The 16174-nt window shown below is 42.6% G+C and overlaps 2 protein-coding genes across 2 annotated transcripts in view; both read right to left on the bottom strand.

The window, feature by feature from the left end:
- Positions 1–5689, bottom strand: part of EBPL (EBP like) — a 30714-nt gene extending 25025 nt beyond the window's left edge. The window contains exon 1 of the mRNA XM_032314799.1: positions 5443–5689. Within this exon, the coding sequence (XP_032170690.1) occupies positions 5443–5613 (171 nt within the window). The 5' untranslated portion in view covers positions 5614–5689. The remainder of the gene's footprint in view (positions 1–5442) is intronic.
- Positions 5690–11994: 6305 nt separating this feature from the next.
- KPNA3 (karyopherin subunit alpha 3) overlaps positions 11995–16174 on the bottom strand; it is a 102386-nt gene continuing 98206 nt past the window's right edge. Inside the window, exon 17 of the mRNA XM_032314470.1 lies at positions 11995–14561. Coding sequence (XP_032170361.1) covers positions 14463–14561 — 99 coding nt within the window. The 3' untranslated portion in view covers positions 11995–14462. The remainder of the gene's footprint in view (positions 14562–16174) is intronic.

The following is a 16174-nucleotide window of genomic DNA, read 5'->3' on the forward strand; positions in this document are numbered from 1 at the left end:
TCTAAGCTTGTATTAGGGTTCTCCAGAGAAAGAGAACCAATGGGACAGGGATACACACAGACAAAGACACACACACACACACGCACACACACACACAGGGCCCGTCATAAGGAACTGGTTTATGTGATCATGAAGGTTGACAATGAATTGCAGGGTGAGTGGGCACACTGGAGCCCGAGGAGAGCTGATGATGTAGTTCTGGTCTGAGTCTGGAGGCCTGAGAACCAGGAGAACTGATGTAGTTTTAGCCCAAAGGCTTCAGGTTTGAAACCCAGGAAAAGCCAGTTTCAGCTTGAGTCTGAAAGAGGAAAAGGCCAATGTACCTACCAGTCTGAAGGTAGTGAGGCAGGAAGCATTCTAGCTTACTTTGCCCGAAGGTCAGCCTTTTTGTTCTGTTCAGACCTTCAACTGATTGGATGAGGCTCACCCACATTTAGGAGGGCCACCTCCCTTACTCAGTCTACCAGTTGAAATGTTATGTTATGTTATGTTATGTTATTTGTTTTAAAGGAGGCTCCACACCCAATATGGAGCTTGAACTCAATAAGAGTCGTATGCTTTTCCACCTGAGCCGGCAAGACACCCTTAACTGTCAATCTTACCCAAAACATCCTCACAGAACACCCAGAATAACATGTGGGCAAATAACTGGACATCCCTTGGCTAGGTCAAGTTGACACAGACAATTAACCATCACAAAGCTTTACCATTAATATATAGCGAAACCAACTGTTATTCACCAGGCCTGCCAAATAGCATGAAGTCTATAAATGCATTTACTGGAGAGGAGATCTATTTTACAGCAAAACCAATGAAGATGACTATGCCAAAAAAGGAAAGGGAAAACAGGAGACAGTAACAGACTGAACTAGAAGGCAACTTGAGACCTAATGATAAAGCAAGTAGGAGGAGGAAGAAATTTTTAGAATCCCAAGAGTCGGAGGCTGAAGCTACTGTTGTGGAAAGTGGGAACAGATGGTGATGCTAAATGGAAAAGGGTAATGTCCAAAATACACAAATTAATAGGGACTTGACCAGCCATTGGGACTCAGGACTTCTTAAAGGAAGACCCACGGGTGTTAAGGTAGGATGAATGGGACGGCTGAAGCCCAAGTTTTCCACGACAACTGTCCTTCAGCCTGGAGGTCCAGCCTAAGTCTTGCTTTCAATGAGGAAAGTGTGGGAGGAACTAGTCAATCAGAGGGGTTTGATCTGAGGACAGGGAGTAGATTCAGGCAGATTCAGCTCTGCTGTAGGTTAAGTCACATGCCCAGGCACAGCACTGGACACCAAGTGCTGTACAGCTGACGTCTCTGCCCCAGACCGTGCTCTTGCTCACAGATGCTCCCAGACCTTCCCATCTCAGACAGAACCCAATGTCCCTGCCTGCTCCTTCAATGTCTTTGAGCTACCCTCGTACACTTCTTCCTCCCACCATCAAATCTCTAGGTCTTTTATATGCTGCCTCCATTCTTTTTCTACCTCCCTTGCTAAGTTTTTAGCTTCTCAAACAATACTTTTACCATGACATTTTTTTTCTTTTGAGTAAACTTTTTCTTTTGAGTAAACCCAACATGGGGCTTGAACTTATGACCCTGAGATAAAAAGTTGCATGTTCCACCAACTGAGCCAGCTAGGCACTCTTACCAATGATGGCTTCTTTTTTTTTATTTTAAAGATTTTATTTATTTATTTGAGAAAAAGAGAGAGAGAGAGAGAGAGAGAGAGCGAGCAAGTGTGAGAATGAGCACAAGAACAGGGTGAGGGACAAAAGGAGAATCAGTCTTCCCACTGAGCAAGGAGCCCGAGGTGGGGCTCGATCCCAAGACCCTGAGACCATGACCCGAGCAGAAGGCAGATGCTTAAGCAACTGAACCATCCAGGCGCCCAGCCCTACTAACAATTTCTTGATTGACTTCTTAATCACTGGACCCAGAGGCTCCGGCTCAGCCCTCACCTTTTTAAATTTTTAAATGGTGCTGAAGCAATTGACAGTGATGTTGTCATTCCTTCCCTTGGGTCCCAGGACCCAGCACTACCCTGGTTCTTGGTCCAGCCCACTGTCTCTCCTTCCTGGCTCTTCCTCTTCCTGGCTGTTCCACACATACACATTTTAAGACATTTTTTAAAGATTCTGTTCTCAATCCTCAGCATTTTCACCTTTCTATTCTCTCTTGCTCAGAAAATGCTCACTCCCAGAGCTTCCTGCTGTCTCCCCCAAAGCAGTAAAAACGTCTAGCTCCCTCCACTCTGCCCTGAATCTGTCTCTCCAGCTCATCTTACAATTTTAACTGCCTTCTGGCCATTTCCCCTCAACTATACACTGGAACCCCAGATTCACAGTTCTAAAATCTGGTCTTCCTGTCTTCCCTAAGATTGTCTACAGGATCCCCGTCTTCTCCACCCCCAACGTACAAGTGGTCACTTTGACTCACAACATTCTCCCCTGGAAGGTCTGTTGGATTTAACTTTTTCCCCCATTTTAACTTCCAATTCCACCTTAGCTCAGTCCTCTTTCATCTCACTGCTCAAATACTGCACTTGATTTTAGCTGATCTTTTTGTCCCTTCTCTATTCTTTCCAACCCACCATCCACTATGCTGGCAGAGGATTCTCTGTGTACCCCTTGTATTCCTGCACCGTCTGAGGTCTCTGAGCACAGGCATTTACAACAGATTTAAGAATCTTTATATAAGGAGACACTCCAAGGTAGTAAACCTAAAGAGATCTCTCCTTCCTAAGGTATTCCAGGGTAGTAAAGATAAAGACCTGCCTTTCCTTCCAAGAGATTTGTTTACCTTCTTGACTAAAGATAAGGACTCCCTCCCAAGAAGTAGGAGCAGGTCACCAGCAACTCCAGGTAAGATGGGAGCCTGAGCTTGCTGTTCCTTGCCCCGAAATGCCCGCATTTCCTGTGCAGGCACGAGCAGGCCCTTGTGTGCTGCCGGCGGCACTTGGGGAAATCAACCAGGCTAACTTGTTAATTTGTAAGAAAGGTACAATCTCAGACCCTCTATAATTTCTGACTTAATACAACACCACCAAATCATTTTTGAAAGATCTGCTTTGGCCATGCTACTTCCTTGCCTGAAATCTTTCTTCAGTGGCTTCCTATTACAGGATGAAATTCAAAGTCCTACTTGTCGTTCAAGTGCCGAAGCACCCACCCAAAGAATGTCCATGGCCACCTGTGAGGAAGTGTGAGCCAAACCACTGATTTCTCCATGTATGTTGCCTTAACTCCTTCCAGGTGCCCTGGTGGGAAATCAGCCTGTCCTTCACTCTGGCCATAACCAACCCAGGAACCACATTCTGGTTGGATGCCAGGGAGCTGAAATGTCTTTGGGAATGCTTGGTGGAGGCCCTGTCCAACGGGGGGCTCTAGAGGCCTTTGATGATGGCCAACACATCCCAATGTCTCCTCCCTTTTGAGAAGTTTAAAGGAATAAGAAGAGGCAGCTCAGGTTCTAGTGTGAACAAGAGAGTCGTAGTTCCAGTTCTCTGGGAGGCTTTCTTTCCCAATCTTTGCCTATGCCACATTTTACCGGTATTCTTGCAGTAAACTCCCAGCCAAAGGTACTGTGCGCACACATTTTTCTTGCCGGTTTTAACCTTCATTCAAGTGCCCTCCTCACCAATCTCTATGATATGTGTACAAAGACGCTGGCTTAAGCATGATGTGTAAACAGCAAAATAAAAACATACCTATTAATAAGCTAGCTCAGTTATCATATTTCATCAATTATAAGATATATACCAATTTCACAGATATAAAATATCATTGCTCTAATATGTGAAAAAAAATATGCTGTTTAGAATGAAAAAATGAAAGGTATGGTGCATTCATATGGTGGGCTCTTCTGCAGCTGGGAGAGGTAAAATAGGGCTGTGGGAGGGACACTGCCTTCAGAAAGGGGGTGGGAGGAGACAGGAGCAATGACTCCACGTGTGGGCTTAAACCTCAAGGTGTCACAAATGTGTGATGTTACCTGTAGCAGCCTGTGCTTGAAAAGCAGACTTAATTTTCTTAAACTAGGTGGGCATATGGGTATATGTTCTTGTATCATGATACATGATACATTATGTCTAAAATATACTACATTTTCTTTAAGAGGGCCAGCCACCCTGTTCTACTACCCCTATTCTTTGGGAGACCATGTGTCCAAGGACACCTTAAAAAATCAACTCTGTAAATGAAGGAGCTGAAGGACTGTTCACTCTCTCTTATTTCCACATGTAAACTTTCAGGAAAGAAAGAATTTCATATTTCAGCAACATCTGGTATGTGCACATATCCAACCCATCAACATTCAGAGATCTAAATGTTTATCAAACCCTTTTTGTTTTCTCCTTCTTTCTCCATACTCCAGACTTCGGCTTTCAATCAACCACAGGTCTGCCTAGATCCAAGCAAGGTCAAATTTGCAAAACAGCTATTTTGGCTAAGTTGTTAAAAAACAACAACAACAACAACAAAGCCTTTAGGGGCTCAGTCACTTAAGCGACCTCCTCTGCCCCAGGTCATGATCTCAGGGTCCTGGGGTCCGGGGCTCCCTGCTCAGCGGGAAGCCTGCTTCTCCCTCTCCCTCTGCTGCCCCCCCTGCTTGTGCTCTCTTTCTGTCAAATAAATAAAATCTTAAAAAAAGAAAAAGAAAAAGAAACCCTTTAAAAAACGTGTGTGCATGGAGGAGGGAGGCATTTCAACAGAATTCCCTTAAATACTAACCTCCTGGTTATTTATAAAATGGGTTGAATTTTTAGGGACACGGTTTCCCAAACCCGGCATGTTACAAAGAGCGCAAGCTTTGGAGCCAGACTCTACTGACTGAGAACCGTGCCAGCTGTGTGGGCCTGTAAAGTCACCTAACTTTGCATGGCGTGTTCTCTCCTCGGGAAAACAGGGACCGTAAATAGATTACAGGGTGTTGTAAAGATCGGAAATAGTGAACACCGCTCTGTGCCTGGCAGTCATTATCCAAACATGGTGATTACTCTCAGGGCACGCGGGATGTTTCGTTTTGCAAAACAAAGTGCTGTCCTCGAACTTTGCGCAGTGCGCCTCCTCATCCCTCTCTGCTCCCTCTCGGTCACTCAAAAACGCTCACGATCTCAGTTAGTTTCCGTGCAACATTTACGTGCAGGTCACGTAAGCCAAGGCCTTTGGGCTGCTTACAATCAAACTAACATAACACGGTACAGAAATAACCATTTTCAAATGGTTTTTTGGTTTTTTAACCCGGCAGAGGAGCTGGGACCCCAGGAAGGCACGCGCTCTTTCTACTGAGAGGGGCAGCCCTGCGGCCTCCAGGCACCTCCTGGTCTCCGCAGACCGACGGTCGGCTGCAGGGCGCAAGGCGGCCCACCCGTCTGGGTCCTTTTCCGGGAGCACCCGGCGACCAGGAAGGGTCGGGTCCCGAGAGCGGCGGTGGCGCCCGCACTTACCAGAGCGAAATGCACCAGAGCGTCGTAGCAGAGCCAGGCGAGCACCCCGCGGTCCGCCCGCCCCCGGCCGCGGCCCAGGCGCAGGCCCAGCGCGCAACCCGCGAGCAGCAGCGCGGCGCACAGCAGCAGCGAGGGGCCCGCCGCGGTCCCCAGCTCCCAGCCCGCGCCCATGCTGCCGGCGGCCGGCGGAGCCTGGGAACCCGAGCCCGCGGGGGAAGCGCCGGGACGGGGCGGGGCAACTCCGCGCCGGCGAGCGGGGGGAGGCGCTTCCTTTCCCGCCTCCTCTCCTGGCCGGCCCTTGGAGCCGGGAGGTTTTCGGGAGAGTGGGGATGTTGCTCACGAACCCGCCAAACTGCCTGGACCAGACCTGCTCCCCGACTAAGCCCAAAAGCCTGGCAGTAGCCGCACCTTCTGATGGGCTCTTTCAGCAAGATTCAAAACCTTAAGCAACAAAGCGAAGTCCAAATGGTAGAAATTTTGCCAATAGACCGGGAAGAATTTTAGGAACAAAAGGTCCTAATGAGGCCCTTGCGAGTGTTGAAGGAGAGTGAGGGCCAAGGGCATTTTCACGCACCAGCAGGCTTTTTAAAACCCTGGTGGCTTACTCTGACCCTATTTCTTTCTTTACGTTTAAAAAAAATTATATATATATATATATATATTTGACAGAGATCACAAGTAGGCAGACAGGCAGGCAGAGAGAGAAGGGGAAACAGGATTCCTGCTTAGCAGAGAGCCCAATGCGGGGCTCGATCCCAGGACCCTGGATCATGACCTGAGCGGAAGGCAGAGGCTTAACCCACTGAGCCACCCAGGTGCCCTTCTGAGCTTATTTCTTAAAAATCCACAGAAACAGCAAAGTATGGGGGAGAGGAGCATTAGGTTATATTGGCTGGACACTGGATTCTTTTAACTATCTTATCCAAGTCACAACAACCCTAGGAGGTCAATGTTTTCCTCGTTTACAAACATGAAAACAGCCTCGGAGTAACTTGCCTAAGGACTCTCAGAGACTACGGGCTGGGACCCACGAGACCTTTGCTTTCTGACCCTGCAATTGTCTTGTAGGCAATTATAGCTCTCCCCTAAAGAAGCGCCACTTTGTGCTGATCACCACATTAACGTTTTCTCTCTGCATTTGCTAGCATCTTGTTTGCTTTCAACCTTCTCCTCGCTCCCTTTCTTAGGCCTCCGTTACCTAGAGACTTAGCACTGGAGAACGGAGTCAGAGTTTAAGAAGAGTGTAACCCTTATTGACCAAGTCTGTGTCTTCACTTTTAGATAGCCAAATAAAATACAGGATGCTCAGATAAACTGGAGCTTCAGACTTAAAAGAAAGAAAGAAAGTAAAAAAAAGGAAGAAAGAAAGAAAGGGGATTTTAAAATACTTATACTTAATTATCACTAGGGTACTTAGGCTAAAAAAAGTATTCGTTTGTTTTAAAATACAATGGAATATTATTCAGCCATAAAAAGGAAAGATATCCTGTCACATGCTACAACATGGATAAATCTTGAGGGGGTTATGCTGAGATAAGCCAGTCACAAAGGGAGAAATAATGGTATGATTTCATTTATATGTGGTATCTAAAGTAGCCATATTCCTAGAAATAGAAAATAGAATGGAAGATATCAGGGGCTCGGGGAGGGTAAAAAGAGGAGTTGTTTAATGGCTTATAGAGTTTCAATTTTGCAAGATGAAAAAGTTATGGAGTATGATTGCACAACAATGTGAATATTACTTAACACTACCAAACTATACACTTAAAATATGGTTAAGATGGCAAATTTTGTTATGTGTATCTTACCACAATTTAAAAATATGCTTTCTGGCATTGAGCACAATTTCAAGAACTTTCTCCCCTGGCTACTCCCTATATAATATTTTATATAGCATTTAACACCAGATAAATTATATTATTTACGCATTTATCGCTAGTCTCTTGCCACTAGAGTATAAGTTCCACATGGCCAGGGACTGTGTTTGGCTTCTTGGCTGCTCCATCCTTGTCACCTGTTACAAAGTTTGGCATATACTAGTTGCTCAATTAAGTAAGTGCTGACTGAAAAAGTGAGTATATCCAATCTTGCCACCTACACTTTGGATTCTCTCCTGTAACTTAGAAAAATGTTCATCACTCTTCTCATGTAGAGTTAACATCTTTCTCAATGGGATTTCCCCCACCAATTTCCCTGTATCACCCTTTAGTGGCTCTGCCCTCCCCTTTGGAACAAAATAAAAACCTGATTAGATTTAATGTCTCCATATTGTGTCCCTGCTCCTCAGTCCTTCCTACTCTAGTTTCCTCCCTTGTCTCAGTGATACACACTATGGTGACTGGTGACATCTATGTGACACTGTGGTGACTGGTGACTAACCCAAAGGACATTTCCTGTCCTCACTTTACTTCTCAACAGCATCACAGGACCCTGGAATCTCTTTTCTATTTTCTGAGGAAACACACAGCACTTACTTTTTACTTCCCTATCTATACCTTCTGTTCCCACTGAAAGCTCATCCTCCACTATATGCCCATTCAATGTTGGAATTCCACAATGCTGTCCTAAGCCCTGTTCTCACTCCAAATGCTGGACACAGGCAGTTTCATGATCACCCCCTGCATTAATAACCACCCAAACAGGCAGAGAATTCAAATCTCTAGCCCAGCTCTCTCCTCCAAGCCCCAGATCAATATTTGCTACTGCCCTACTTGTCATTTAGATGTCTTAACACAACCCAAACTGAACTCATCACCTTCTATTCCCTATGTCTGAGTCTTTCGCCGTGTTCCCTATCTTGTGCTACTTCTACTCATCAGTGACTGCAACCCAGAAACCTGTAAATCATCCTCAGTACTTCCCTCTCCTCAAACTCCAGATCTAAGGCATCGCCAACTCCTATTTTAGCTGCCAAGTACCTCTTGATCCCATCCACTTCATGGACCAAGCTGTTCACCCTCTCTTGCTTCAGTGCTTCACACTCACTAATGTAACCTCTAGACATCACTAACCCCAAGTACATTTCCTATCCTTACCTTATCAGCCAATGATCGTTACTACACATGATTCTTCTGTCATCATTCTTGTGGAATGATAACGATAATGAGTAGTGATGATTGCCCATTGCTCTTAGACTGACTTACCAGCTGTGGGACCTGGCCCCTACCAACCTCTTTAGACCCTCCCATGTCCCTAGTAATCCTGCTTCCCATCATTACTTTTGCTCTAGTTATATATTTTTTCAAAGATTTGTTTTTATTTATTTAACAGAGAGAGCACAAGCAGAGGGAGCAGCATGCAGAAGAGGGGAGCCTGACCCAGGGCTCGTTCTCACGACCCCGGGATTATGACCCAAGCCAAAGGCAGACACTTAACTGAGCCACCCAGGTGCCCCTGTACTTGCTTTCTTTCACACTCTTTAACTTACCATGGTGCTTCCTACATGACTGAAGACATGGAAAGGATACATATAAACAGAATCTGATCTTATTATGAGGAATCTGGGCTGAAATAAAAAATATGGCATTTATAAGTTCTTATATTTAGGTTTGAAAGTGTAAATGCTAACTACTGAGTAAAAGAGAGCTGATGACAAGGGGAGCTGAGACTGTTACTTGATCACGTCTAATTATGATGAAGCTGGTATTATAATGGCAAAACTCTCCTCCACATTAATAGAATTAAGTGTCCAGATAACGGAATGTTCCTATTCCATTTTACTGAGAAACTGGTCCCATCACATTATTCTTGGGGTCTTTGGAATGCATGTTGACAGGAAACAGTTCCAGGAACGACTTTATACATAGCTGGCTGAAATGCATGGGGTGTTCAGGTTGAAGAAGGCAACTGATAAATGCAGATCTGCCTCTTCTGGGAATGAGGAATAACACAAACTTTATTTATAAAGATGGTCATTTAAGAGCAGTACCTTTTGTTCAGTATTAAGAAGAGTTGGTAACAGCTAAAAAGCTATTCTGCAAAGTAGAATAGGGTCTCATAAGAGCATTTCATCATTGCTTCTCAAACTCTCTCAACTCCTGCAGTAATGTTTCCATAAAACAGCCTTCCTCAACAATCTGATTTTATCTTTAAAATGTCACAGAAAAGGTGTCCTTTACTCTGTAACACTTAGACTTGTATAACCATAAAACTGCTCTACTTATCATCAAGTCAATCTGCTGTCCCATGAAGATGTGTTTATCTTGTGGATTTGCACATTACTTGGCACAAGTCCCCATTTATCTCCGGGTACCAGTTTGACAGCAGAGACTGACTCAAGAAGGTGGATGGCAATTTTGTTAGGGTAAGGAAGAGGGATGTTGTAGAAGTTCTCTGTGAGAACACATCCTTTATAGCATGACTCATAGCTCCACTGCTTGTGATCATTTTCAATAAACTTGTAGGTTTCCTGATGGGTCCAGTCTCTCACAGGGCTTCAAAGAAGTGCTTTTCAGACTATGCTGTAATTTTCTGGCCCCACCCCAGCTTTCCCAGAGAACTTAAATATCTCAAGTAAAAATGTCTGAAAAACACTGCTACAGGGCAGTGTTGTGAAAATTGTGGGCAATTAACACATTTGCTTGTTTCACACACTTTCTTTTTTTTTCTTGCCATGGGATAAATTCAAGAAAGTTAGTAGTTCCTCCATATTCCCATTTCTATCCTAAGTCCTTTGCAATAGATGGGGCTCAGTACTACAAGGAGTTCCTATAGGTGGGTGATAGGGCTGGCTCTGATTTCTCCTAAAATGGAGAATGAAGAAAAGGCACATTTTTGTCTCCTCTCTTTTTAGCTGATGCGTCTGAGCAAAGTCGGGACTGTTTACACAACAAAAAGGCATGTCTTAGGCAGTGATTTGCACCCAGGCAAATTTGGCTACCAAGGGATGGACACTTGGCAATGCCGGAGACAATTTTTGTTGTCACGGCGACTGGGGAATACAGAGGTACTACTTAGTGGGCACAGCCTAAAGATGCTGCTAAACATCCTACAATGCAAAGGACAGCCCCCCACAACAAAGAATGAGCCAGCCTAAAATGTTGCTATTGTGGGGTTTGAGAAACCCTGATTAAGGTCAAAGTTAGTTGAGGAGTTTCAGGGACAAATAAGGTGGTTAAAGGAGGTGAACAGGCTACATTCTCAAACCCTTTTCCCAAACATTTTCTCTTAATATAATACTGAGCCCCAGCTATGCACAGGACAGACGGATACAGGTCTACCTCTATATGGTACTTTTGGTACTACTTTTTAGTTTTATGCACACCATAAAGCATCCCTTTAAAACTTCAGACAAATGGGGGCACCTGGGTGGCTCAGTGGGTTAAAGCCTCTGCCTTCAGCTCAGGTCATGATCCCAGGGTCCTGGGATCAAGCCCCCGCATGGGGCTCTCTGCTCAGCGGGGAGCCTGCTTCCTCCTCTCTCTGCCTGCCTCTCTGCCTACTTGTGATCTCTGTCTGTCAAATAAATGAATAAAATCTTTAAACAACAAAAAAACAAAAAAAACTTCAGACAAAAGAATGGTGGGTTATATAGAACACTCCTTGGGTTATACGCCTTAAGACTTACAGCTTAATGTACAGAAATTATACTCCCTTTCTCCAAATAGATTTAATTGAAATCCCCTGGTGCAACTAGGGTTACAACCATCACTGTTAAGACAACTGACATTCATAAATTTTCACTTGTCATAATTAAATAATCCTCTAAAAAGGACAACTCTTCTGAAGGAAATCATGGCAAGATGACATAGAAGAACTATCACATTTATTTACTTACACGCACTGACTTTCAAAAATAAATTGAAGTGGCATCATACTAAAGTAAAAATATCTGTATATTCAAAAGTTCAGTTGTTCTTTTGTCATTTAATGAATCCAAGATTTCCTTTAGAGCCACAACCTCTATCTCACAGGTTAAAACTTCCAAGTTTACTTCAATTCCTATCTTCCACAGTTACTTGTTCTCAAGGATTAGACAGGCCGTAAAGTTTGATTTTGTTATTTGGTTCATGGAAGTCATAATCACACCATTTTCTCAAACGGCCTAAGTCATGGTATTTAAACCTGAGGTGCGCAGGGAGAAGGCCACGTGACGAGGACGACAGTGGGGCCCGGAGGGATGCCACTACAAGCTGAGGAACGCCCAGCACTGCCCGGCACCCCAGAAGCTGGAAAGAGACAAAGAAGGGTCCTCCCCAGAGCCTCCAGAGAGGGTCCCAGCCTGCACCTGATTTCCGACTTCTGGCCTCCAGAACTGGACAACAGTAAGTTCCTCCTGTTTGAAGCCACCTGGCTTGTGGTACTACTGTTAGAGCAAGTCAGGAAATAATCAAGATTTGGGCATTTCTTATTTTTCACAAAATACTCTGAAATCTGGCACTGTTATTGTCCTGGTTTGTTATAATGGAAGAGAGAAATTAAAATACGATGAAAGAGTAATGCATGACTTGCCTCCCATTTTGGTTGTTTGAAAAATAGTTCCAAATTTCAATTTAACCATGCAGAAAACAAAACTACAAAACTAAGAAACTCTTAGAAATAAGTTCTTCAATGTTTTATCATATTTGATAGCAGCTTTTTTTATTGGTTACAAAACCTAAGCCCATATACAAAATTAGGAACACATTTAGATGCCTCTTTTGAAAGAACGTTTTAGTTTTTTTTTAACTGAGTTTAAAAAAAATAAAAACAATGCAATTTTTCAACACTGTTCTGAAAACTTAAAAGTGCAGCAATATACTTAGTTTCCTTTGTCTACGAAATGGTGCAATTCCAATTCCAAACTGATAAGGTCACAACAAATTGAATCAAGCAAATGCATACGTATGTCTGCACTACTTGATGCTAATGTCTTATGTTAGTTCGCGCTTAAAACACAAGAGGAAATAGGAATCGGCACAGTAGAGGCCCAATTTAATCTCAATGTGTGCAAAATTTAAAAGGTAACTGTCAGTAAGTAGTAGGGAGAGTCCAGAAGAAACTAAACTGGAAGGGGTACAATTCACAATATTGAGAAGATTTGGACTTTAAGGGTTTCACCGAAGTTTGTGACCTTAATTAGCTTTGACTTTGTTATTCCTACTTTTAGTGAACACCACATAGTTTCAAAAATTTCGACTACAGTGTCTGAACAGGATGCAGTTACCATATGAAGCTTTAACTCAAAATTTGGATAAAGAAAAAAGGCACAATGAACTTCAACTCAATTTTATGTGCACAAGAGTTGAAAAATCTGAGCCACCTTAAAGAGAAATTGATTCTAAAATTTATAAAACCTATAAATAATCAGAGGCCAAACCACTATATTAAAACAGATTCTCTAGCAAGTAAAAATCTTGCAGTTTAAACATACGCTTGTATCCATTTTAGATACAAGACAAAACTCGCTCTTTAAAGTGGCTCCACCTTGGCAGATACATATATTTGTAATGAACGCACACCTGCTATGTGTTGTTTATCAGTGAAAACACCCCAGCTGATTCACGAAGCTCTGATGGCATCTGTCTCATCTTCATCACAGTAAATACACCCCCCATTGGATACTAGATTAGTTTAGATTTTTCTATCCCTTCACATCAATGCATTGGGAAATTATACCCAGTAAACAATAGCAACAAAACCATTTCTGTGACAGCACAAATTATTCAGTTTAAAAATTTTCAAATTCATATTCTTTCATTAATAACTGGGTCAGACAATTTACCGAAAGCAAGGACTTTACATAGTAATACCAAATTTTGCAGAATTGCTTAAAGATCACTGCAAATCAGGTTTATGTCAAATAACTGCAGATTATTCCTCTACACAGATCCTTGTCTGTATCTTTTAATATGTAAATATGCTTTTAGAGTAGGATCTGAATTAACTTTCCCAATACTCAAAGAATGAAGTTTTATAACACTTCTAAATAGTTGCTGGTTTGTTGCCAACCACATTATCAAAAGCACTGGTTACTAAGTAAAAAATATTTTAAGACTAAATTACAGTAAACATGAAAGCTCCACAGTTTAAACCCAATATAAATCAACCATATCCAATTATCAATTTAAAACAAAAAATATTAACTCCTGAAAGCTGAAAGCAAGATTTTTTTTTTTTTAAACATCACCAATTGGTACTTCAGACCTTTGTTTTTTGTTGTTGTTTTATATTTGTTTTTTTCTTTATAGTCAGGGACTCTTGCTTTCAACTTAAACAGAAGTTCAAGTCCGTAACAGGTTGCAGCTCAGGTAAAATACCATGCACAGCATTTGATTACTTCAAAACAGCAGGAACACACAGGCTGAAGTGAGTGGTCAAAGAGGGCTTGCTGTTCTCAAAAATTAGGTATAATGGCGAAAGCATTACCATCCATAGCTAAAGTTCTTCCTCCAACCCTGGCTTCTGAGGCAGATAATAAACACATCAATTACTGGTAGATGAAGCACAGTTTTTTTTAAAACTTATCTGTTTAATTAATAACCAAGTTTCTTTTTTTAAGTTACTTTTTTGTTTGTCAGTTCCACCAATGAAAATCATTTGGCTTGTACTTTAAAATCTATTCTTCCACATAAAGAATATGAAAATATGTTTGTGGAGGACAATGATGGAGGCTCAGATCAGACTGCACCTCTTTAAAGTCTTCCAACGTGTATATGCATCATACCAAAGTGTCTTGATCCACAGCGCACCATTTTCCAAAGGAATATCAAGTGGGCAGCTGACATGCCACCACTATGGAATATTCTAAACTGGAGACTGCAGTTGTCAGCATGTGGCACCAGGGAACAGGGAAAAATAGGGTAGTTGAGATTGTTAAGGAGAATTCTAAAACAGTTTAGGAAATCATGCATATGCATTTACAGTCCATGTGATAGTAACTTTTGGCAACTGCAAAGTGACTGAGACATGGCTTGCTTTAGAAGCATCAAAACGAAGAGGCATGTGTGTTTGGAGCCTTTTGTTGTTCTTCTTCTTGTCATTTGGTAGCCATCTGGTGGTGCTTCGTATTGAATTGGGAAAGATGCTGCACTCAACTGAACTTAAAAATTAAATTCTTTTGTTTGAAGGTTGGCTGTTGGGTCAAAATTGTAAGTACCTCCTTGTGTTGCTTCAGGAATGAGGCTAGGATCTTCATCAATCTATAAAAAACAAAAAGTCCTTATTACGTTAAGATAATACATGTTACAGTATAAGCAGAACTTCTTATGAGAGTTCTATTCAAATGCTGTAAAATCATTCTGTATGTTTCAATCAATAGAAATATTTAAATCAATAATATTAAGAAATTTAACAATTTATTTATTTAAAAGATTTTATTTATTTGACAGACAGAGGTCACAAGTAGGCAGAGAGGCAGGCGGCAGAGAGAGAAAGAGGAGGAAGCAGGCTCCCCACTGAGCAGGGAGCCCGATTCGGGGCTTGATCCCAGGACCCTGGGATCATGACCTGAGCCGAAGATAGAGGTTTTAACCCACTGAGTCACCCAGGTGCCCCAACAATTTATTTTTTTTAAAGATTTATTTATTTTAGAGAGAGTACAGGTGTGCCAGCTGTTGGGGAGGGGAGGGAAGAGGGAGAGAAAATCTCCAGCAGGACTCCCTGCTGACTTCTAAGCCCAAAGGGGGTCTCAATCTCATTACCTGAGCCAAAATCAAGAGTCCAAGAGCTGGACACTCAACCAACCAAGCTATCCAGGTGCCCCAAGTAATTTAACAATTTAATTAAACTGAACATTTAAAAAGTGTTCCAATTTTTTTTATCCCCTCCCCCATCCCTAGTCCATTCGTAAGCTTCTGTACCTGTAGATTTATTTTACCTATCTGAACACACATCATTTCTATAATTACAGTTGATCCTTGAACAATACGGGGGCAAGGGGCACTAAGCCCTCCCCAATGCAGAGTCAAAAATCCAAGTATAAGTTCTGACTCCCCCAAATTTAACTATGGAAAGCCTACTGTTGACTAGAAGCCTTACTGATAAACATAAACAGTTGATTAGCACATATTTTGTATATTATACGTATTATATGCTGTATTTTTAAAGGGATTTATTTTTTTTAAAGCCTTTATTTATTTATTTGACAGACAGAGATCACAAGTAGGCAGAGAGGCAGGCAGAAGAGAGAGGGGGAAGCAGGCTCCCTGCTGAGCAGAGAGCCCGATGCGGGGCTTGATCCTAGGACCCTGAGATCATGACCTGAGCTGAAGGCAGAAGCTTAACCCACTGAGCCCCCCAGGTGCCCCTATATACTGTATTTTTATAATGAAGTATGCTAGAGAAAAGAAAATATTATTAAGAAAATTCTAAGAAGGAAAAAATATATTTTTTGGAAGATTTTATTTATTTATTTGAGAGAGAGAAAGAGAGAGAGACCATGAGCAGGGGGAGAGGAAGAGGGACAAGCAGACTCCCCACTGAGTGGGGAGGCCCACACGGGGCTTGATCCCAGGACCCTAAAATCATGACCTGAGGTGGTCAGATGCTTAACTGAGTCACCCAGTGCTCCAGAAAATACATTTACAGTACTGTACTGTATTCATAAAAAACAAAAACCAGGGGCGCCTGGGTGGCTCAGGGGGTTAAAGCTCTGCCTTTGGCTCAGGTCATGATCCTAGTGTCCTGGAATCGAGCCCCACATCGGGCTCTCTGCTTAGCAGGGAGCCTGCTTCCTCCTCTCTCTCTCTCTCTCTGTCTGCCTCTCTGCCTCCTTGTGATCTCTGTCTGTCAAATAAAGAAATAAAATCTTTAA

This window comes from Mustela erminea, chromosome 15, assembly GCF_009829155.1.
Source record: "Mustela erminea isolate mMusErm1 chromosome 15, mMusErm1.Pri, whole genome shotgun sequence".
In the NCBI taxonomy this organism is placed as follows: domain Eukaryota; kingdom Metazoa; phylum Chordata; class Mammalia; order Carnivora; family Mustelidae; genus Mustela; species Mustela erminea.